This window comes from Mytilus californianus, unplaced genomic scaffold, assembly GCF_021869535.1.
Source record: "Mytilus californianus isolate M0D057914Y unplaced genomic scaffold, xbMytCali1.0.p SCAF_6, whole genome shotgun sequence".
NCBI lineage: Eukaryota > Metazoa > Mollusca > Bivalvia > Mytilida > Mytilidae > Mytilus > Mytilus californianus.
Window position 1 is genome coordinate 18,773,841 of NW_026262712.1, and position 23,444 is coordinate 18,797,284.

Here is a 23,444-nt window from a genome sequence, read left to right on the forward strand (position 1 = left end):
ACCTGGCTGAGAAAAATTCATAGGCCCATGCGGCTTCTCCGAAGCAAGAGGCTTAAACTTTTTGTCCAAGCCTCCTATCTGGCTGAGAAAAATTCATAGGCCGATGCGGCTTCTCCGAGGCAGGGGCTTAAACTTTTTGTCCAAGCCTCCTACCTGGCTGAGAAAAATTCATAGGCCGATGCGGCTTCTCCGAAGCAGGGGCTTAAACTTTTTGTCCAAGCCTCCCACCTGGCTGAGAAAAATTCATAGGCCGATGCGGCTTCTCCGAAGCAGGGGCTTAAACTTTTTGTGCAAGCCTCCTACCTGGCTGAGAAAATTTCATAGGCCGATGCGGCTTTTCCGAAGCAGGGGCTTAAACTTTTTGTCCAAGCCTCCTACCAGGCTGAGAAAAATTCATAGGCCGATGCGGCTTCTCCGAAGCAAGAGGCTTAAACTTTTTGTCCAAGCCTCCAACCTGGCTGAGAAAAATTCATAGGCCGATGCGGCTTCTCCGAAGCAGGGGCTTAAACTTTTTATCCAAGCCTCCTACCTGGCTGAGAAAAATTCAAAGGCCGATACGGCTTCTCCGAAGCAAGAGGCTAAACTTTTTCTCCAAGCCTCCTACCTGGCTGAGAAAATTTCATAGGCCGATGCGGCTTCTCCGAAGCAAGAGGCTTAAACTTTTTGTCCAAGCCTCCAACCTGGCTGAGAAAAATTCATAGGCCGATGCGGCTTCTCCGAAGCAAGAGGCTTAAACTTTTTGTCCAAGCCTCCTACCAGGCTGAGAAAATTTCATAGGCCGATGCGGCTCCTCCGAAGCAAGAGGCTTAAACTTTTTGTCCAAGCCTCCAACCTGGCTGAGAAAAATTCATAGGCCGATGCGGCTTCTCCGAAGCAAGAGGCTTAAACTTTTTGTCCAAGCCTCCTACCAGGCTGAGAAAAATTCATAGGCCGATGCGGCTTCTCCGAAGCAAGAGGCTTAAACTTTTTGTCCAAGCCTCCTACCTGGCTGAGAAAAATTCATAGGCCGATGCGGCTTCTCCGAAGCAGGGGCTTAAACTTTTTGTCCAAGCCTCCCACCTGGCTGAGAAAAATTCATAGGCCGATGCGGCTTTTCCGAAGCAGGGGCTTAAACTTTTTGTCCAAGCCTCCTACCTGGCTGAGAAAATTTCATAGGCCGATGCGGCTTCTCCGAAGCAGTGGCTTAAACTTTTTGTCCAAGCCTCTTACCAGGCTGAGAAAATTTCATAGGCGTATGCGGCTTCTCCGAAGCAAGAGGCTGAAACTTTTTGTCCAAGCCTCCTACCTGGCTGAGAAAAATTCATAGGCCGATGCGGCTTCTCCGAAGCAGGGGCTTAAACTTTTTGTCCAAGCCTCCCACCTGGCTGAGAAAAAAATCATAGCCCGATGCGGCTTCTCCGAAGCAGGGGCTTAAACTTTTTGTCCAAGCCTCCTACCAGGCTGAGAAAATTTCATAGGCCGATGCGGCTTCTCCGAAGCAGGGGCTTAAACTTTTTGTCCAAGCCTCCTACCTGGCTGAGAAAATTTCATAGGCCGATGCGGCTTCTCCGAAGCAAGAGGCTTAAACTTTTTGTCCAAGCCTCCTACCTGGCTGAGAAAAATTCATAGGCCGATGCGGCTTCTCCGAAGCAAGAGTCTTAAACTTTTTGTCCAAGCCTCCTACCAGGCTGAGAAAATTTCATAGGCCGATGCGGCTTCTCCAAAGCAAGAGGCTTAAACTTTTTGTCCAAGCCTCCAACCTGGCTGAGAAAAATTCATAGGCCGATGCGGCTTCTCCGAAGCAAGAGGCTTAAACTTTTTGTCCAAGCCTCCTACCTGGCTGAGAAATATTCATAGGCCGATGCGGCTTCTCCGAAGTAAGAGGCTTAAACTTTTTGTCCAAGCCTCCGACCTGGCTGAGAAAAAATTCATAGGCCGATGCGGCTTCTCCGAAGCAGGGGCTTAAACTGTTTGTCCAAGCCTCCTACCTGGCTGAGAAAAATTCATAGGCCGATGCGGCTTCTCCGAAGCAGGGGCTTAAACTTTTTGTCCAAGCCTCCTACCTGGCTGAGAAAATTTCATAGGCCGATGCGGCTTCTCCGAAGCAGGGGCTTAAACTTTTTGTCCAAGCCTCCTACCAGGCTGAGAAAATTTCATAGGCCGATGCGGCTTCTCCGAAGCAAGAGGCTTAACTTTTTTGTCCAAGCCTCTTACCTGGCTGAGAAAAATTCATAGGCCGATGCGGCTTCTCTGAAGCATGAGGCTTAAACTTTTTGTCCAAGCCTCCTACCAGGCTGAGAAAAATTCATAGGCCGATGCGGCTTCTCCGAAGCAAGAGGCTTAAACTTTTTGTCCAAGCCTCCTACCTGGCTGAGAAAATTTCATAGGCCGATGCGGCTTCTCCGAAGCAGGGGATTAAACTGTTTGTCCAAGCCTCCGACCTGGCTGAGAAAAATTCATAGGCCGATGCGGCTTCTCCGAAGCAGGGGATTAAACTGTTTGTCCAAGCCTCCTACCTGGCTGAGAAAAATTCATAGGCCGCTGCGGCTTCTCCGAAGCAGGGGCTTAAACTTTTTGTCCAAGCCTCCTACCAGGCTGAGAAAATTTCATAGGCCAATGCGGCTTCTCCGAAGCAGGGGCTTAAACTTTTTGTCCAAGCCTCCTACCAGGCTGAGAAAAATTCATAGGCCGATGCGGCTTCTCCGAAGCAAAAGGCTTAAACTTTTTGTCCAAGCCTCCTACCTGGCTGAGAAAAATTCATAGGCCGATGCGGCTTCTCCGAAGCAGGGGCTTAAACTTTTTGTCCAAGCCTCCCACCTGGCTGAGAAAAATTCATAGGCCGATGCGGCTTCTCCGAAGCAGGGGCTTAAACTTTTTGTCCAAGCCTCCTACCAGGCTGAGAAAATTTCATAGGCCGATGCGGCTTCTCCGAAGCAAGAGGCTTAAACTTTTTGTCCAAGCCTCCAACCAGGCTGAGAAAATTTCATAGGCCGATGCGGCTTCTCCGAAGCAAGAGGCTTAAACTTTTTGTCCAAGCCTCCAACCAGGCTGAGAAAATTTCATAGGCCGATGCGGCTTCTCCGAAGCAAGAGGCTTAAACTTTTTGTCCAAGCCTCCTACCAGGCTGAGAAAATTTCATAGGCCGATGCGGCTTCTCCGAAGCAAGAAAGAGGCTTAAACTTTTTGTCCAAGCCTCTTACCTGGCTGAGAAAAATTCATAGGCCGATGCGGCTTCTCCGAAGCATGAGGCTTAAACTTTTTGTCCAAGCCTCCTACCAGGCTGAGAAAAATTCATAGGCCGATGCGGCTTCTCCGAAGCCGGGGATTAAACTGTTTGTCCAAGCCTCCTACCTGGCTGAGAAAAATTCATAGGCCGATGCGGCTTCTCCGAAGCAGGGGCTTAAACTTTTTGTCCAAGCCTCCTACCAGGCTGAGAAAATTTCATAGGCCGATGCGGCTTCTCCGAAGCAGGGGCTTAAACTTTTTGTCCAAGCCTCCTACCAGGCTGAGAAAAATTCATAGGCCGATGCGGCTTCTCCGAAGCAAAAGGCTTAAACTTTTTGTCCAAGCCTCCTACCTGGCTGAGAAAAATTCATAGGCCGATGCGGCTTCTCCGAAGCAGGGGCTTAAACTTTTTGTCCAAGCCTCCCACCTGGCTGAGAAAAATTCATAGGCCGATGCGGCTTCTCCGAAGCAGGGGCTTAAACTTTTTGTCCAAGCCTCCTACCAGGCTGAGAAAATTTCATAGGCCGATGCGGCTTCTCCGAAGCAAGAGGCTTAAACTTTTTGTCCAAGCCTCCAACCAGGCTGAGAAAATTTCATAGGCCGATGCGGCTTCTCCGAAGCAAGAGGCTTAAACTTTTTGTCCAAGCCTCCTACCAGGCTGAGAAAATTTCATAGGCCGATGCGGCTTCTCCGAAGCAAGAGGCTTAAACTTTTTGTCCAAGCCTCCTACCAGGCTGAGAAAATTTCATAGGCCGATGCGGCTTCTCCGAAGCAAGAAAGAGGCTTAAACTTTTTGTCCAAGCCTCTTACCTGGCTGAGAAAAATTCATAGGCCGATGCGGCTTCTCCGAAGCATGAGGCTTAAACTTTTTGTCCAAGCCTCCTACCAGGCTGAGAAAAATTCATAGGCCGATGCGGCTTCTCCGAAGCAAGAGGCTTAAACTTTTTGTCCAAGCCTCCTACCAGGCTGAGAAAATTTCATAGGCCGATGCGGCTTCTCCGAAGCAAGAGGCTTAAACTTTTTGTCCAAGCCTCCTACCTGGCTGAGAAAAATTCATAGGCCCATGCGGCTTCTCCGAAGCAAGAGGCTTAAACTTTTTGTCCAAGCCTCCTACCTGGCTGAGAAAAATTCATAGGCCCATACGGCTTCTCCGAAGCAAAAGGCTAAAACATTTTGTCCAAGCCTCCTACCAGGCTGAGAAAATTTCATAGGCCGATGCGGCTACTCCGAAGCAAGAGGCTTAAACTTTTCGTCCAAGCCTCCTACCAGGCTGAGAAAATTTCATAGGCCGATGCGGCTTCTCCGAAGCAAGAGGCTTAAACTTTTCGTCCAAGCCTCCTACCTGGCTGAGAAAAATTCATAGGCCGATGCGGCTTCTCCGAAGCAAGAGGCTTAAACTTTTTGTCCAAGCCTCCTACCAGGCTGAGAAAATTTCATAGGCCGATGCGGCTTCTCCGATGCAAGAGGCTAAAACTTTTTGTCCAAGCCTCCTACCAGGCTGAGAAAATTTCATAGGCCGATGCGGCTTCTCCGAAGCAAGAAAGAGGCTTAAACTTTTTGTCCAAGCCTCTTACCTGGCTGAGAAAAATTCATAGGCCGATGCGGCTTCTCCGAAGCATGAGGCTTAAACTTTTTGTCCAAGCCTCCTACCAGGCTGAGAAAAATTCATAGGCCGATGCGGCTTCTCCGAAGCAAGAGGCTTAAACTTTTTGTCCAAGCCTCCTACCAGGCTGAGAAAATTTCATAGGCCGATGCGGCTTCTCCGAAGCAAGAGGCTTAAACTTTTTGTCCAAGCCTCCGACCAGGCTGAGAAAATTTCATAGGCCGATGCGGCTTCTCCGAAGCAAGAGGCTTAAACTTTTTGTCCAAGCCTCCGACCTGGCTGAGAAAAATTCATAGGCCGATGCGGCTTCTCCGAAGCAGGGGCTTAAACTTTTTATCCAAGCCTCCTACCTGGCTGAGAAAAATTCAAAGGCCGATACGGCTTCTCCGAAGCAAGAGGCTAAACTTTTTCTCCAAGCCTCCTACCTGGCTGAGAAAATTTCATAGGCCGATGCGGCTTCTCCGAAGCAAGAGGCTTAAACTTTTTGTCCAAGCCTCCAACCTGGCTGAGAAAAATTCATAGGCCGATGCGGCTTCTCCGAAGCAAGAGGCTTAAACTTTTTGTCCAAGCCTCCTACCAGGCTGAGAAAATTTCATAGGCCGATGCAGCTTCTCCGAAGCAAGAGGCTTAAACTTTTTGTCCAAGCCTCCTACCTGGCTGAGAAAAATTCATAGGCCGATGCGGCTTCTCCGAAGCAGGAGCTTAAACTTTTTGTCCAAGCCTCCCACCTGGTTGAGAAAAATTCATAGGCCGATGCGGCTTCTCCGAAGCAGGGGCTTAAACTTTTTGTCCAAGCCTCCTACCAGGCTGAGAAAATTTCATAGGCCGATGCGGCTTCTCCGAAGCAAGAGGCTTAAACTTTTTGTCCAAGCCTCCAACCTGGCTGAGAAAATTTCATAGGCCGATGCGGCTTCTCCGAAGCAAGAGGCTTAAACTTTTTGTCCAAGCCTCCTACCAGGCTGAGAAAATTTCATAGGCCGATGCAGCTTCTCCGAAGCAAGAGGCTTAAACTTTTTGTCCAAGCCTCCTACCAGGCTGAGAAAAATTCATAGGCCGATGCGACTTCTCCGAAGCAAGAAAGAGGCTTAAACTTTTTGTCCAAGCCTTTTACCTGGCTGAGAAAAATTCATAGGCCGATGCGGCTTCTCCGAAGCATGAGGCTTAAACTTTTTGTCCAAGCCTCCTACCAGGCTGAGAAAAATTCATAGGCCGATGCGGCTTCTCCGAAGCAAGAGGCTTAAACTTTTTGTATAAGCCTCCTACCAGGCTGAGAAAATTTCATAGGCCGATGCGGCTTCTCCGAAGCAAGAGGCTTAAACTTTTTGTCCAAGCCTCCTACCTGGCTGAGAAAAATTCATAGGCCCATGCGGCTTCTCCGAAGCAAGAGGCTTAAACTTTTTGTCCAAGCCTCCTATCTGGCTGAGAAAAATTCATAGGCCGATGCGGCTTCTCCGAGGCAGGGGCTTAAACTTTTTGTCCAAGCCTCCTACCTGGCTGAGAAAAATTCATAGGCCGATGCGGCTTCTCCGAAGCAGGGGCTTAAACTTTTTGTCCAAGCCTCCCACCTGGCTGAGAAAAATTCATAGGCCGATGCGGCTTCTCCGAAGCAGGGGCTTAAACTTTTTGTGCAAGCCTCCTACCTGGCTGAGAAAATTTCATAGGCCGATGCGGCTTTTCCGAAGCAGGGGCTTAAACTTTTTGTCCAAGCCTCCTACCAGGCTGAGAAAAATTCATAGGCCGATGCGGCTTCTCCGAAGCAAGAGGCTTAAACTTTTTGTCCAAGCCTCCAACCTGGCTGAGAAAAATTCATAGGCCGATGCGGCTTCTCCGAAGCAGGGGCTTAAACTTTTTATCCAAGCCTCCTACCTGGCTGAGAAAAATTCAAAGGCCGATACGGCTTCTCCGAAGCAAGAGGCTAAACTTTTTCTCCAAGCCTCCTACCTGGCTGAGAAAATTTCATAGGCCGATGCGGCTTCTCCGAAGCAAGAGGCTTAAACTTTTTGTCCAAGCCTCCAACCTGGCTGAGAAAAATTCATAGGCCGATGCGGCTTCTCCGAAGCAAGAGGCTTAAACTTTTTGTCCAAGCCTCCTACCAGGCTGAGAAAATTTCATAGGCCGATGCGGCTCCTCCGAAGCAAGAGGCTTAAACTTTTTGTCCAAGCCTCCAACCTGGCTGAGAAAAATTCATAGGCCGATGCGGCTTCTCCGAAGCAAGAGGCTTAAACTTTTTGTCCAAGCCTCCTACCAGGCTGAGAAAAATTCATAGGCCGATGCGGCTTCTCCGAAGCAAGAGGCTTAAACTTTTTGTCCAAGCCTCCTACCTGGCTGAGAAAAATTCATAGGCCGATGCGGCTTCTCCGAAGCAGGGGCTTAAACTTTTTGTCCAAGCCTCCCACCTGGCTGAGAAAAATTCATAGGCCGATGCGGCTTTTCCGAAGCAGGGGCTTAAACTTTTTGTCCAAGCCTCCTACCTGGCTGAGAAAATTTCATAGGCCGATGCGGCTTCTCCGAAGCAGTGGCTTAAACTTTTTGTCCAAGCCTCTTACCAGGCTGAGAAAATTTCATAGGCGTATGCGGCTTCTCCGAAGCAAGAGGCTGAAACTTTTTGTCCAAGCCTCCTACCTGGCTGAGAAAAATTCATAGGCCGATGCGGCTTCTCCGAAGCAGGGGCTTAAACTTTTTGTCCAAGCCTCCCACCTGGCTGAGAAAAAAATCATAGCCCGATGCGGCTTCTCCGAAGCAGGGGCTTAAACTTTTTGTCCAAGCCTCCTACCAGGCTGAGAAAATTTCATAGGCCGATGCGGCTTCTCCGAAGCAGGGGCTTAAACTTTTTGTCCAAGCCTCCTACCTGGCTGAGAAAATTTCATAGGCCGATGCGGCTTCTCCGAAGCAAGAGGCTTAAACTTTTTGTCCAAGCCTCCTACCTGGCTGAGAAAAATTCATAGGCCGATGCGGCTTCTCCGAAGCAAGAGGCTTAAACTTTTTGTCCAAGCCTCCTACCAGGCTGAGAAAATTTCATAGGCCGATGCGGCTTCTCCAAAGCAAGAGGCTTAAACTTTTTGTCCAAGCCTCCAACCTGGCTGAGAAAAATTCATAGGCCGATGCGGCTTCTCCGAAGCAAGAGGCTTAAACTTTTTGTCCAAGCCTCCTACCTGGCTGAGAAATATTCATAGGCCGATGCGGCTTCTCCGAAGTAAGAGGCTTAAACTTTTTGTCCAAGCCTCCGACCTGGCTGAGAAAAAATTCATAGGCCGATGCGGCTTCTCCGAAGCAGGGGCTTAAACTGTTTGTCCAAGCCTCCTACCTGGCTGAGAAAAATTCATAGGCCGATGCGGCTTCTCCGAAGCAGGGGCTTAAACTTTTTGTCCAAGCCTCCTACCTGGCTGAGAAAATTTCATAGGCCGATGCGGCTTCTCCGAAGCAGGGGCTTAAACTTTTTGTCCAAGCCTCCTACCAGGCTGAGAAAATTTCATAGGCCGATGCGGCTTCTCCGAAGCAAGAGGCTTAACTTTTTTGTCCAAGCCTCTTACCTGGCTGAGAAAAATTCATAGGCCGATGCGGCTTCTCTGAAGCATGAGGCTTAAACTTTTTGTCCAAGCCTCCTACCAGGCTGAGAAAAATTCATAGGCCGATGCGGCTTCTCCGAAGCAAGAGGCTTAAACTTTTTGTCCAAGCCTCCTACCTGGCTGAGAAAATTTCATAGGCCGATGCGGCTTCTCCGAAGCAGGGGATTAAACTGTTTGTCCAAGCCTCCGACCTGGCTGAGAAAAATTCATAGGCCGATGCGGCTTCTCCGAAGCAGGGGATTAAACTGTTTGTCCAAGCCTCCTACCTGGCTGAGAAAAATTCATAGGCCGATGCGGCTTCTCCGAAGCAGGGGCTTAAACTTTTTGTCCAAGCCTCCTACCAGGCTGAGAAAATTTCATAGGCCAATGCGGCTTCTCCGAAGCAGGGGCTTAAACTTTTTGTCCAAGCCTCCTACCAGGCTGAGAAAAATTCATAGGCCGATGCGGCTTCTCCGAAGCAAAAGGCTTAAACTTTTTGTCCAAGCCTCCTACCTGGCTGAGAAAAATTCATAGGCCGATGCGGCTTCTCCGAAGCAGGGGCTTAAACTTTTTGTCCAAGCCTCCCACCTGGCTGAGAAAAATTCATAGGCCGATGCGGCTTCTCCGAAGCAGGGGCTTAAACTTTTTGTCCAAGCCTCCTACCAGGCTGAGAAAATTTCATAGGCCGATGCGGCTTCTCCGAAGCAAGAGGCTTAAACTTTTTGTCCAAGCCTCCAACCAGGCTGAGAAAATTTCATAGGCCGATGCGGCTTCTCCGAAGCAAGAGGCTTAAACTTTTTGTCCAAGCCTCCAACCAGGCTGAGAAAATTTCATAGGCCGATGCGGCTTCTCCGAAGCAAGAGGCTTAAACTTTTTGTCCAAGCCTCCTACCAGGCTGAGAAAATTTCATAGGCCGATGCGGCTTCTCCGAAGCAAGAAAGAGGCTTAAACTTTTTGTCCAAGCCTCTTACCTGGCTGAGAAAAATTCATAGGCCGATGCGGCTTCTCCGAAGCATGAGGCTTAAACTTTTTGTCCAAGCCTCCTACCAGGATGAGAAAAATTCATAGGCCGATGCGGCTTCTCCGAAGCAGGGGATTAAACTGTTTGTCCAAGCCTCCTACCTGGCTGAGAAAAATTCATAGGCCGATGCGGCTTCTCCGAAGCAGGGGCTTAAACTTTTTGTCCAAGCCTCCTACCAGGCTGAGAAAATTTCATAGGCCGATGCGGCTTCTCCGAAGCAGGGGCTTAAACTTTTTGTCCAAGCCTCCTACCAGGCTGAGAAAAATTCATAGGCCGATGCGGCTTCTCCGAAGCAAAAGGCTTAAACTTTTTGTCCAAGCCTCCTACCTGGCTGAGAAAAATTCATAGGCCGATGCGGCTTCTCCGAAGCAGGGGCTTAAACTTTTTGTCCAAGCCTCCCACCTGGCTGAGAAAAATTCATAGGCCGATGCGGCTTCTCCGAAGCAGGGGCTTAAACTTTTTGTCCAAGCCTCCTACCAGGCTGAGAAAATTTCATAGGCCGATGCGGCTTCTCCGAAGCAAGAGGCTTAAACTTTTTGTCCAAGCCTCCAACCAGGCTGAGAAAATTTCATAGGCCGATGCGGCTTCTCCGAAGCAAGAGGCTTAAACTTTTTGTCCAAGCCTCCTACCAGGCTGAGAAAATTTCATAGGCCGATGCGGCTTCTCCGAAGCAAGAGGCTTAAACTTTTTGTCCAAGCCTCCTACCAGGCTGAGAAAATTTCATAGGCCGATGCGGCTTCTCCGAAGCAAGAAAGAGGCTTAAACTTTTTGTCCAAGCCTCTTACCTGGCTGAGAAAAATTCATAGGCCGATGCGGCTTCTCCGAAGCATGAGGCTTAAACTTTTTGTCCAAGCCTCCTACCAGGCTGAGAAAAATTCATAGGCCGATGCGGCTTCTCCGAAGCAAGAGGCTTAAACTTTTTGTCCAAGCCTCCTACCAGGCTGAGAAAATTTCATAGGCCGATGCGGCTTCTCCGAAGCAAGAGGCTTAAACTTTTTGTCCAAGCCTCCTACCTGGCTGAGAAAAATTCATAGGCCCATGCGGCTTCTCCGAAGCAAGAGGCTTAAACTTTTTGTCCAAGCCTCCTACCTGGCTGAGAAAAATTCATAGGCCCATACGGCTTCTCCGAAGCAAAAGGCTAAAACATTTTGTCCAAGCCTCCTACCAGGCTGAGAAAATTTCATAGGCCGATGCGGCTACTCCGAAGCAAGAGGCTTAAACTTTTCGTCCAAGCCTCCTACCAGGCTGAGAAAATTTCATAGGCCGATGCGGCTACTCCGAAGCAAGAGGCTTAAACTTTTCGTCCAAGCCTCCTACCTGGCTGAGAAAAATTCATAGGCCGATGCGGCTTCTCCGAAGCAGGGGCTTAAACTTTTTGTCCAAGTTTTGTACTGTAATTTTTGGTGTTTTGTACAGTACGGGGGTACTTGTAGTTCTTTCTTTCACTTATTGTTAAACCGAACAACAGAAACGACACTAGGTCTTTGGTTGCTGGCTGAAATGTATAAGTAAAACTTTTATAAGTTCAAATACTTTATTCTGGATGCGCACATAAAATCAGTGCGGCATCCAGGGACGCATAGCTTTTTATACCAGATTAAGAATTAAAACATTTGACCAATGAAATAAAAGAATCTTAATTGTTTCCAAGACAAAGTATATTTTTATCGTGTCAGTAAATAATTTAAACTCTCAATCCCCTAAAGGTATGGCCTGAGCTTATGGTTATGTAACACAATGGGACTTAATTGTCTGTTTCCTTATTATCAGGTCTTACAAAAATGAAAGAGATAAATAGATTTATTAATCCCTTTTGTTCTTTTTGACCAAAAGCTTTTTACACTTTGTTACAAACAAGAATTTGAGCTATTAAAATGATTTATAGAATTTTGACTATTAATAAAAAAAGAAATATAATATTTTCATTAATCAAATTTTAGAAAGATATAAATTTCAAAGCTAAATTATGAGAAACAATTTCTTGATGAAATTGTTATTTACTGGATTATAAACTATAAAACTTTATTTACAAAATGTACAAATACACACTATGACAATTCTCCCTTGCTACCTTTGCTTTGGACCCCAAAGCTAAATTATGAAAGAAAGGTGTTTTAACGTTTGAGTTCTATTTAGATGGTATGGGTTTAAGACTGTGACGATGTCGCGCGACTTATAGATGTTATTTAACCCGAAATAGTACCTTACTGATTTAAAACAGTCTTCCTAACACGATTTATCTTTCCTTTAATTTTCCTAAAAAACATACTACAAAAATATGAAAATTAACATTCAATAAAACATATATATATATATATATACATAATAAAATATGACATTATATGGTATAAGCAATTGTGGTGTACTGTGGATCAAGGTATTCAAATTATAAAATGTTTTATCAATATGCAATCACTGAAAAATTGACATTTACAATTGTGGATACAAAGTGTTGATTTTGTTATCCTCTTTTATTTGATCTTGACCAGGTAATATTGTACAATATCCATTGTGAACAATCATAACATATGCACAAAATGGTTGACGTAATATTTTACGTAATTTATACCATGTTTGAAAATTTAGACGAATGCTTGTTGGAACTGATATTGACTGAGAGGTTAATTTGTTTGTGACATTAAAATCTGTCCAAGTTGCAAAAAGTTTACAAGATGGAAAAGTGGAAATACTGACACGGTTTATAATAGGAGTATCAATATTCCAATAAGATGGACACAGAGATAATGAGAGTATATGCACAATGACACATTGACCTCCACATGTTATTTCAACAGCCAAACTTGTTCCAGACTTTTGTTTGTTGCTTTTATATATACACGCAATTATAATAATGAGAATGAATAAAACAATTATGCTTAGTAAAACAGAAGCATGTACCCATGAAAATTCATTTGTTATATAAGACATGAAATCTGTAGTATTCTCACTATTTATCTTAGTTACTTTTTCATTATAAATGAATGACGGTACAGTTTGAGCTTTTACATTTGAGACCTGTTTTAAAATAAGCATTGCAATGGCCATTTTGCGAACCTTGAAAAATAAATAGATACATGTTATGAATGATAAACCTCCTATTGTAAGAGCCACAAAAATTAAAATTGCGTTAAGATCTGGCCACTCACTATTGAGGCTGATGTCACCTGTTATCAATGGTTCTGTCAAAGTTTTAAAAATTTGTTCATCTTTTTTAGCTGCTTGAGCCATTTTTCTGAGACTTAGATGATCTTGTTTGTCTGCGACTAGTATGTTTGACATGTTGTGTGAATAAATTTTAAAATTAGGTACTTTTAGTGCAACTTGTGATGGAAATGTTGTGTCACCTAATATGTTGTTTAGTTTAGTTTGGTCAAAGAACTCTGTTAATAATGCCAAATTTACTGGGTGTAATACTGAAAGTGCAGAACTTGTATTTGTGTCTAACATTGTTTTTTCATCATAACAATTGATTAGTTTAGGAGCAAAATAAAGTTTGTGTGATGATATGTAGCATCTACAAGGTACATGCACAATGCAAAGAGGACAAGGAGGGATGACATGACTGTTATCAGGACATTTAAGTGTTAAGTCGTTGTTACTTTTGTAAACTAGGACAGAGGTTGGTGTTAATTCTATAACCTTGTGAACTATGTGATCAAGCAAAAATCTGAAGTTGCACAACTGTTTTACCATTGTTATATTATTAGAGAACAAAGCTATAATGCAACTGGGTTGGTTAATTGGTGTAAGTTGTATATTAGTATAACAAAATAGTGTCATGCCATGTTTACAGTTAGCAAGGTCGTCAGTGGACAGTGCAGCATAAAAATCATTGTTATTGGTGATGGCAAAATATTTAGGTAATGACATTAGTTTAGTAGCGTGAGAGGAAGTGCTATTAACTGGGACTGGTAAAGAATAAACTTTGAACAAGTTTAAGGGTTTAGCATGTGCAGAAATAGGAAATTTAACAGTTATATACATTCTGGAGTGATTACGTGCATATACAAAATTAGAATGAGTATAATAATAAGAAGGATCAAAATGCGTTAGGTGAAATCCAGGATATGATTCCGACATGATTCGCTGGATTTTATGCAGAGAATGTGCTAGTATGTGCTTTGGTAATAAAAAAGGTGAGATTCGACCTTCAGCCAAGCTTTGAATACTTGATTGTAGCTGATTTAGGTTTTCTCTCAGAATGTTAGCATTATTTACTAAGGTTATTAATATTTTTGATATATTAGTCATGGAATGCTGAAGAGAAGTCAATGAGTTATAAAATTTGTATGTAATTTGTTTTATTTGTGCTGCATTTGTTTTCACACCGTTCATTAGATTATTTGTTCTGTTGTCTATTAAGGTCATGAACGATGAGAAATGTGAACCATGTTGCTGAAGTACATTGGCCATAACACGAGATCTTTTGTTTAGTTCATTTATGTGTCTGGCTAACAGGTGAACATCACTCATTGTGGCCAAACCAAAAATACCTTTGGCCATAGAGCCAATGAAAGGTAGAAGTGATCTTTCGCTTCTTTTGTTATAAAAATATTCAGTTTGTGGTACCAATGTATGAATAGCTTTGATAGTTTCAAATAATTGTGATTCAGTCGAATCATGCAATGAGTGGATAAAATTTACCATACTATTTACTGTACTACATTCATTATTATTGTCAATACAAAATGACATTCTTGGCAAGTTCACACTTTGGGGTAATTCTACTTCAAATGTATGCAACCAAGCTTCTGATGACATATACAGGAATGATTCTTGTTTAAATATTACTCCATAATTAATTCTTTGTATTACATTCATCTTTTCTTCATTTGTCTTTGCTGTTACTGGTTTGATCACTAGACATGTTATAAGGACCATGATTGCCAAAGTTACAGTATGATGAATGTTCCCAAATTTACCTACAAAGAGACAAAGGAAAAAAAAATTTAATGTGATGCCAGTCGGGATGAATACACACCAGCTGTAATGTGTACTCTAGCACTATTTTCATACAGAACCCTGTACTTTGTTGACCACATCACATTGACCTTAAAGCAAATTTTTGATAATTAAAAAAAATTTAATGTTCCGAAATGTAATAAATAAAAGGCGCCTGGATCATTCAACAATACTTTAACAATGACATTTCATTTAACTATTTAGTTTGGGTCAACATGTCTAGTACACCAATCAAACAAGTAATATATATCTCAATTTAAATCATTTCTTTTTCTTTTGTATCTTTTATTTTGCATTCGGACATATCGAATGTATATATATTTCTTTTTTTTTTATGTTTGTTTTATTATTTATTTTCTATATTCCTGTATACTCATACATAATTTTTTTTTTTTAATGTCTTTTTTTCTTAAAGAGTGTACGTTTTTTAGTTCCATGCTTTGTAAATTTTGAATCAATATATGCAAGAGTATCACTATCAAAGCTTTCATTTGGTTCCCACGTTCTTGTTCCATCACGCCACTCAATGCGTATTAGTCTTTTTCCATTTCTAAATTTACCTTTGATTGCATCTTTAAAAATATATTTTTTATTTTTTTCATTATCTCTTGTTTGTTGCGACTGAGGGTCTGGTTCTGGCACATTTGCTTGTGGGTTTGGGGGTTTATCTTGTATGGGGGGGGGGTTCAGGTTGTGTATGAGCATCAACATTGATATTTGAGTCATTATTTGCTTGTGAATTTCCAATATCATCATTTATTTCTCCTTCTTGTGATGAGACTTCATCACTTTCATCACTTTCCTCCTGAGCTCTAAGAACTGCAGGATTATTATAATGCTTCAAATGGCAGGCATTTATCATAGATTTGTGAGGCTTATTATTTCTTGTGTCTATCAATTTATAAGTATAGTTTTCACCAACGTACTGAATGCGGTAAGGACCTTCAAATTTGTCATATAATTTTCGAGACACACCAACAGGGACTTTATTGATGGCTTTGAGTACCAAATCACCAGCTTCAAAATCTGGTATTTTTGCTTTTTGATCATGTCTCTCTTTGTCATATGCTTTATGACGTTTGTCATTTTCTTTTGCAATTTCATGGACAATTTCAAGGTTTGACTGAATTTCTTTTATATGATCTTTAGTTGCTTGACTTAAATTGTCTTTTGGAATTAAAGCAATATCAAAGGGAAGTTTCATTTCTTGGCCAAAGACCATATAATAAGGTGAAAATTCAGTTGTATTTGATGCCGGAGATTTTCTAATTGCCATCATGACACTTTGCAAATGCAAGGGCCATAGATTTTGGTCCTTACCACAATAAGTACGAATTGTTTGCGCTATTGTAGAGTTTTGGCGCTCGACCAAACCATTTGTTTGTGGGTGATATGATGAGGTATGATGTTGAGTTATTTGAAAAATTTCACATAGCCCATTAACAATATGAGACATAAAAGATCGACCTCTATCTGAAAATAAAATTCTTGGTGCGCCATAGCGACAAATGATTTGGTCATAAATAACTCTAGCTATCTCTTTTGCTCCCTGAGTTTTTAGAGGAAAGGCTTCAGTCCAGCGACTAAATGCATCAATGAGCAGCAGCACGTAGGAATAACCCTCAGGACTTTTTGTGAGGGGTCCTAAAATGTCAATTTGCCATCTTTCAAATCTTTTGACAGGGGGCATTGTACCTAAAGGTGGGTTAAATTTGTTATAATTGCGCTTTGCCATTTGGCAGCGATTGCAAGTTTTCACATACGTTTCTACATCAGCATATATGGTTGGCCACCAATATTTCAAACGTATTGATTCATGTACCTTATCTATGCCTAAATGACCGCCTCCTGCAAGAGAGTCATGATAAGAGCGCAGAACATCATTGCGTAAAACCTTAGGTATACAAAGCTGTTTTGTATACTTTTGGTTTTCATCAAGTTTCTTGGAACGGCGCTGATCAAAATGAAACAAAATACCACTTAATATTTGGTAGCGCTCAGATTCAAAAACTGCTTTTCTTGCCATTTTGTCCTCATTAGGTAAATCATCTGTTAAGAGGTATTCTAAAATAGGTTTAAAATCTGGACAATCTTTCTGCATCTGAAATAAATGTTCTTTATCATTTACTGCTTCGTCAATATCGTCTTCAGTTACAGGTGCAACAAAAGCTACTGGATCATCTGGATAAATGAATTCAACATAAATTCTTTCATCTGAGTAACTTAGCAATTGTTTGGAACAATTCTCTATTTCTGAAACAGAAGAAATTTTAGTATTGTGTTGATCACTGGTTTCTATGTCTACCTCATGTGATCTTGGACCTTTTGTTTTCTTCTCATTGGAGAGTTGTTGATCCTCTGAAATAAAGAATATATCTTCTTCCATTTGTCCAGATTCTGAAAGGGAAGAATCTTTTTCATTAGCATTATTGTATTCACGCCTGCTGAGAGCGTCAGCCACTGAATTTGTTTTGCCTTCTTTGTAAATTACATCAAATTTATATGGTTGCAATGCTAAAGCCCATCTGCCAATACGCGCGCTAGGATTTTTAACATTGTTTAACCAACATAATGCTTTATGATCAGTTTGCACAGTAAATCTTGCACTTGATAAATATGGGTGGTATGCTTGAATACCACAAATAATTGCTAGACACTCTTTTTCTGTGGTTGTCCAGTTGCGCTCACAAGTTTTTAAAGACCTGCCCCCATATGCAATAGGATGCTCATTTCCCTCACAATCTTTTTGACTTAAAACATAGCCAATGGCAGTGTCAGAAGCATCACAAGTTAAGGTAAAAGGTTCAGTACTTTTGGGGAAAGCTAAAATTGGAGCTTCTAAAAGTTTTTGTTTTAAGTTTTCAAAGGATCTTTGACATTCTTCTGTCCAAATAAACTTTTTATTGTCTTTAGTCAATAGAGCATTCAAAGGGGTGGCAATTCTAGAGAAGTTGGGAACAAACTTGCGATAATAATTTGCCATACCTAGAAAACTTTTTACATTTGTTTGAGTCTTTGGAATAGGGAATTCACTAACTGCTGTGGTTTTCTCTGGATCTACTTCCACACCATTTTTTGAAATAAAATGACCAAGAAATTTCAACCTTTTCACAGCAAAATGACATTTTTTTGGTTGTAATCTTAAATTGAACTTGTCCAATCTTTCAAAAACTTGGGATAAATGTTCCAAATGTTGGTCAAAATTCTCACTGAAGATCAGTATATCATCTACATACACAAGGACTGATTTCCAATTCATTTCTCTAAGTATTGAAGTCATTAATGTTTGAAATGAGACTGGGGAATTTGCTAAACCATAAGGTAGTCGTTTCCATTCATAAATGCCATTTTGTGTGATAAATGCAGCCTTATGTTTTGTTTCTTGGTCTAATGGAATTTGCCAAAAACTACTTTTAAGGTCGACACAACTAAATACTCTAGATTTCATTTCGCCAATTGTGTCGAACACACTTTCTAGCCTTGGTAATGGAAAGTTCATAGGAATTGTGATAAGGTTCAATTTCCTATAATCTATCGCGAACCTTAGCTCAGATGAGTTTTTCTTGGCCACTAAAATAACTGGTGAATGCCAAACTGAATTTGATGGTTCTATTATACCATTCTTTTCCATCTCATCAACTTGTTTGTTTATTTCTGTTTGTTGTTTATGAGATGTCCTATAAAAGGGTAAACTAACTGGCGATGCGCCTGGAATTGTTTCAATTCTATGGAAGTATGCATTTGTAACACCTAACTCACTAAGATCATTTGCAAAAATATGCTTGTAAGTCTTGAGTAATTTTAGAAGTTTTTGCTTTTGACTTTCATTTAAATCTGAATGTTCAAGATCAAAATCATGACAAAATTTTTCTTTAGTTTTACATTTATGTTCTTTTTGTTTTGTTGCTTTTTGCATTTCTAAGTCATTTAGTTCTTGAGGTTCAAATGGTAAAATATCAGCATCACTGACATTGTAAACTTGTGCTAATATTTCTCTCCTTTTTAACAAGATGTCAGAGTTTGTTGGGTTTAGAAGTTTCAAAAAAGCTTTACCTTTGTGTACAGTCACAACACATTTTGCACCAATCAAGTGTTTGAGTGTTAATGTAGGCCTTGGTTCCAATAAAACTTGGTCACCGTTTTTGAATTTTGAAATAGATATAGTAATGATTGATTCAGACTTTTTTGGAATGGTAACTGCTTCTGTTGTTCTAGCTAAACCAAATATTTCTTTTATTTGACTCACAAGAGCCTCATTTCCATCACTTAAATATAATGTTTTGTTACCACAATCAATTTTACCATTAAAATGATTGATAAAATCAAAGCCTAAAATCAATGAATGATGAACATTTTCAACTACATTTAATGGGTATTTAAATATTTTCCCATCAATCATGATGTCTACTTCAATTTTGCCCAAAACATTTAACTTTTGCCCACTCACTCCTTTTATTTTTAAATAGGTTGGCGGTTTAAGCCTATCTTGAGCATACCCAGTTTTGTCTAACAATTCTTTGTTTATAATGCTTATGGAAGCCCCTGTGTCAATGAGCCCATGTGTTTTTCTTTTGTCTATTATGACATCAATAGTATTTTGTTGCAGAGGAGTTGTAAAGCCAACTTCTGCACAATCATTATCTCTGTGCCTATCTATAGTCAAATGCCTATGGATAGGCGCGAATCCCTAAAATCTACGAGGTTTATCTTTGTTCCAACAAGCATTATATATGTGACCTTGTAATTTACAGTGATTGCATATCTTAAATTTAGCAAAACAAGTTTTAGGTGATCCACAGCACTTACCACATCTATGACATTGTTGACTGTTCATGTAAGGTCTTTGTTGTTGATTTCTCTGTTGTTGATACTGGTTCTGTTGTTGTTGTGGGTACTGGTTTTGCTGTTGTTGTGGGTACTGGTTCTGCTGCTGTTGTTGGTATGGCCTCTGTTGTTGGTAGGAATTTTGTTGTTGATAATTAGACCTCTGTTGCTGTTGGTATGGCCTTTGTTGTTGTTGACTATTATTTTGTTGTCCATTATTTTGGTATGAATTTCCAGAAACAGCGGCTATGACTGCATCATTTTCAAGTCTGATTTGTTCCAATTTTGAGTCTAGGTGTTGTGTGATGTAACTCACTGAGGCATGAAAATCACTGTCTTGTTCCTTGCTTGTTACACGTAGGGTAGTTTCTGCCAAATTCGCTTTTACCCTTAGATCTTCTATGTTGGTTGGACTTTGAGGCATGACAATCCTAGCAATAGCAGCTCTCAGACCTCTCATGGCTTTTGTCATTAGTTGGATCTCCTGCAGGTTTGCATCTGCACACATTTTCATTACACGGTGAATATAATCATCAACACTCTCTGACTTTTCTTGTTCAACTTGAAGCATTTCAACCGTTAGAGGTGTTGGCTTGAATCTTGTGTACAAAAGTTCTTGCAGTCTATTTAGGGTGACTACTTGTTCATTAAGGCTTAGGAACCATTGCTGTGCCTTGTCTGCTAAAAAGTGTGGAAATGACTGTACAATTGTTTGTTCTGAACAATTCATGATATTCATGTATATCATGAAAGATTTGAACCACTGAACCACTGAACTATTTCCATCAAAAGGCTTGATCGGATGGATGTGAGGTTTGTTTTGATGATTAATGTTAAACTGACTTACTGGTGTTGAGTTTGGATTCTGGGATACAGCTGACATAACTGTTGTTGGTTGTGTTGTTGGTTGGATTACACTGGTAGATGTGGTTTCAGACGGTAATGGTGGGGCTGGCGGTGGTCCTGATGGCGGCAATATAGAGGACGATGTTGTGTTTGTTGACGTTGAGGCTGAATTTCTATTCGAATTAACTGGTGTTCCACCTGCAGGCATGTTGTTACTTGGGCTTGTTGTTGTTGTTGCTGTTGCTCTTGTTCTCATAACAATTTCTGTCTCCGGGATTTTTGGATCGCTCCACCACTTTTTGTACTGTAATTTTTGGTGTTTTGTACAGTACGGGGGTACTTGTAGTTCTTTCTTTCACTTATTGTTAAACCGAACAACAGAAACGACACTAGGTCTTTGGTTGCTGGCTGAAATGTATAAGTAAAACTTTTATAAGTTCAAATACTTTATTCTGGATGCGCACATAAAATCAGTGCGGCATCCAGGGACGCATAGCTTTTTATACCAGATTAAGAATTAAAACATTTGACCAATGAAATAAAAGAATCTTAATTGTTTCCAAGACAAAGTATATTTTTATCGTGTCAGTAAATAATTTAAACTCTCAATCCCCTAAAGGTATGGCCTGAGCTTATGGTTATGTAACACAATGGGACTTAATTGTCTGTTTCCTTATTATCAGGTCTTACAAAAATGAAAGAGATAAATAGATTTATTAATCCCTTTTGTTCTTTTTGACCAAAAGCTTTTTACACTTTGTTACAAACAAGAATTTGAGCTATTAAAATGATTTATAGAATTTTGACTATTAATAAAAAAAGAAATATAATATTTTCATTAATCAAATTTTAGAAAGATATAAATTTCAAAGCTAAATTATGAGAAACAATTTCTTGATGAAATTGTTATTTACTGGATTATAAACTATAAAACTTTATTTACAAAATGTACAAATACACACTATGACACAAGTCTCCCACCTGGCTGAGAAAAAAATCATAGCCCGATGCGGCTTCTCCGAAGCAGGGGCTTAAACTTTTTGTCCAAGCCTCCTACCAGGCTGAGAAAATTTCATAGGCCGATGCGGCTTCTCCGAAGCAGGGGCTTAAACTTTTTGTCCAAGCCTCCTACCTGGCTGAGAAAATTTCATAGGCCGATGCGGCTTCTCCGAAGCAAGAGGCTTAAACTTTTTGTCCAAGCCTCCTACCTGGCTGAGAAAAATTCATAGGCCGATGCGGCTTCTCCGAAGCAAGAGGCTTAAACTTTTTGTCCAAGCCTCCTACCAGGCTGAGAAAATTTCATAGGCCGATGCGGCTTCTCCAAAGCAAGAGGCTTAAACTTTTCGTCTAAGCCTCCTACCTGGCTGAGAAAAATTCATAGGCCGATGCGGCTTCTCCGAAGCAAGAGGCTTAAACTTTTTGTCCAAGCCTCCTACCTGGCTGAGAAAATTTCATAGGCCGATGCGGCTTCTCCGAAGCAAGAGGCTTAAACTTTTTGTCCAAGCCTCCAACCTGGCTGAGAAAAATTCATAGGCCGATGCGGCTTCTCCGAAGCAAGAGGCTTAAACTTTTTGTCCAAGCCTCCTACCTGGCTGAGAAAATTTCATAGGCCGATGTGGCTTCTCCGAAGCAAGAGGCTTAAACTTTTTGTCCAAGCCTCCAACCTGGCTGAGAAAAATTCATAGGCCGATGCGGTTTCTCCGAAGCAAGAGGCTTAAACTTTTTGTCCAAGCCTCCTACCTGGCTGAGAAATATTCATAGGCCGATGCGGCTTCTCCGAAGTAAGAGGCTTAAACTTTTTGTCCAAGCCTCCGACCTGGCTGAGAAAAATTCATAGGCCGATGCGGCTTCTCCGAAGCAGGGGCTTAAACTGTTTGTCCAAGCCTCCTACCTGGCTGAGAAAAATTCATTGGCCGATGCGCCTTCTCCGAAGCAGGGGCTTAAACTTTTTGTCCAAGCCTCCTACCTGGCTGAGAAAATTTCATAGGCCGATGCGGCTTCTCCGAAGCAGGGGCTTAAACTTTTTGTCCAAGCCTCCTACCAGGCTGAGAATAATTCATAGGCCGATGCGGCTTCTCCGAAGCAAGAGGCTTAAACTTTTTGTCCAAGCCTCCTACCTGGCTGATTAAAATTCATAGGCCGATGCGGCTTCTCCGAAGTAAGAGGCTTAAACTTTTTGTCCAAGCCTCCTACCTGGCTGAGAAAATTTCATAGGCCAATGCGGCTCCTCCGAAGCAAGAGTCTTAAACTTTTTGTCCAAGCCTCCTACTAGGCTGAGAAAACTTCATAGGCCGATGCGGCTTCTCCGAAGCAAGAGGCTTAAACTTTTTGTCCAAGCCTCCTACCAGGCTGAGAAAATTTCATAGGCCGATGCGGCTTCTCCGAAGCAAGAGGCTTAAACTTTTTGTCCAAGCCTCCAACCAGGCTGAGAAAATTTCATAGGCCGATGCGGCTTCTCCGAAGCAAGAGGCTTAACTTTTTTGTCCAAGCCTCTTACCTGGCTGAGAAAAATTCATAGGCCGATGCGGCTTCTCTGAAGCATGAGGCTTAAACTTTTTGTCCAAGCCTCCTACCAGGCTGAGAAAAATTCATAGGCCGATGCGGCTTCTCCGAAGCAAGAGGCTTAAACTTTTTGTCCAAGCCTCCTACCTGGCTGAGAAAATTTCATAGGCCGATGCGGCTTCTCCGAAGCAGGGGATTAAACTGTTTGTCCAAGCCTCCGACCTGGCTGAGAAAAATTCATAGGCCGATGCGGCTTCTCCGAAGCAGGGGATTAAACTGTTTGTCCAAGCCTCCTACCTGGCTGAGAAAAATTCATAGGCCGATGCGGCTTCTCCGAAGCAGGGGCTTAAACTTTTTGTCCAAGCCTCCTACCAGGCTGAGAAAATTTCATAGGCCAATGCGGCTTCTCCGAAGCAGGGGCTTAAACTTTTTGTCCAAGCCTCCTACCAGGCTGAGAAAAATTCATAGGCCGATGCGGCTTCTCCGAAGCAAAAGGCTTAAACTTTTTGTCCAAGCCTCCTACCTGGCTGAGAAAAATTCATAGGCCGATGCGGCTTCTCCGAAGCAGGGGCTTAAACTTTTTGTCCAAGCCTCCCACCTGGCTGAGAAAAATTCATAGGCCGATGCGGCTTCTCCGAAGCAGGGGCTTAAACTTTTTGTCCAAGCCTCCTACCAGGCTGAGAAAATTTCATAGGCCGATGCGGCTTCTCCGAAGCAAGAGGCTTAAACTTTTTGTCCAAGCCTCCAACCAGGCTGAGAAAATTTCATAGGCCGATGCGGCTTCTCCGAAGCAAGAGGCTTAAACTTTTTGTCCAAGCCTCCAACCAGGCTGAGAAAATTTCATAGGCCGATGCGGCTTCTCCGAAGCAAGAGGCTTAAACTTTTTGTCCAAGCCTCCTACCAGGCTGAGAAAATTTCATAGGCCGATGCGGCTTCT

The 23,444-nt window shown here is 42.2% G+C and overlaps 1 protein-coding gene across 1 annotated transcript; it reads right to left on the minus strand.

Moving 5' to 3' along the window:
• Positions 1-10,763: 10,763 nt before the first annotated feature.
• Positions 10,764-20,967, minus strand: LOC127704360 (uncharacterized). Its single transcript, XM_052208393.1, has 2 exons — positions 19,142-20,967; positions 10,764-14,295 (listed from the first exon to the last, which is right to left on the minus strand). Exons 1-2 carry the CDS (start codon positions 20,259-20,261, stop codon positions 11,804-11,806), a joined length of 3,612 nt encoding a protein of 1,203 aa, XP_052064353.1. The 5' UTR covers positions 20,262-20,967; the 3' UTR covers positions 10,764-11,803.
• Positions 20,968-23,444: the final 2,477 nt, after the last annotated feature.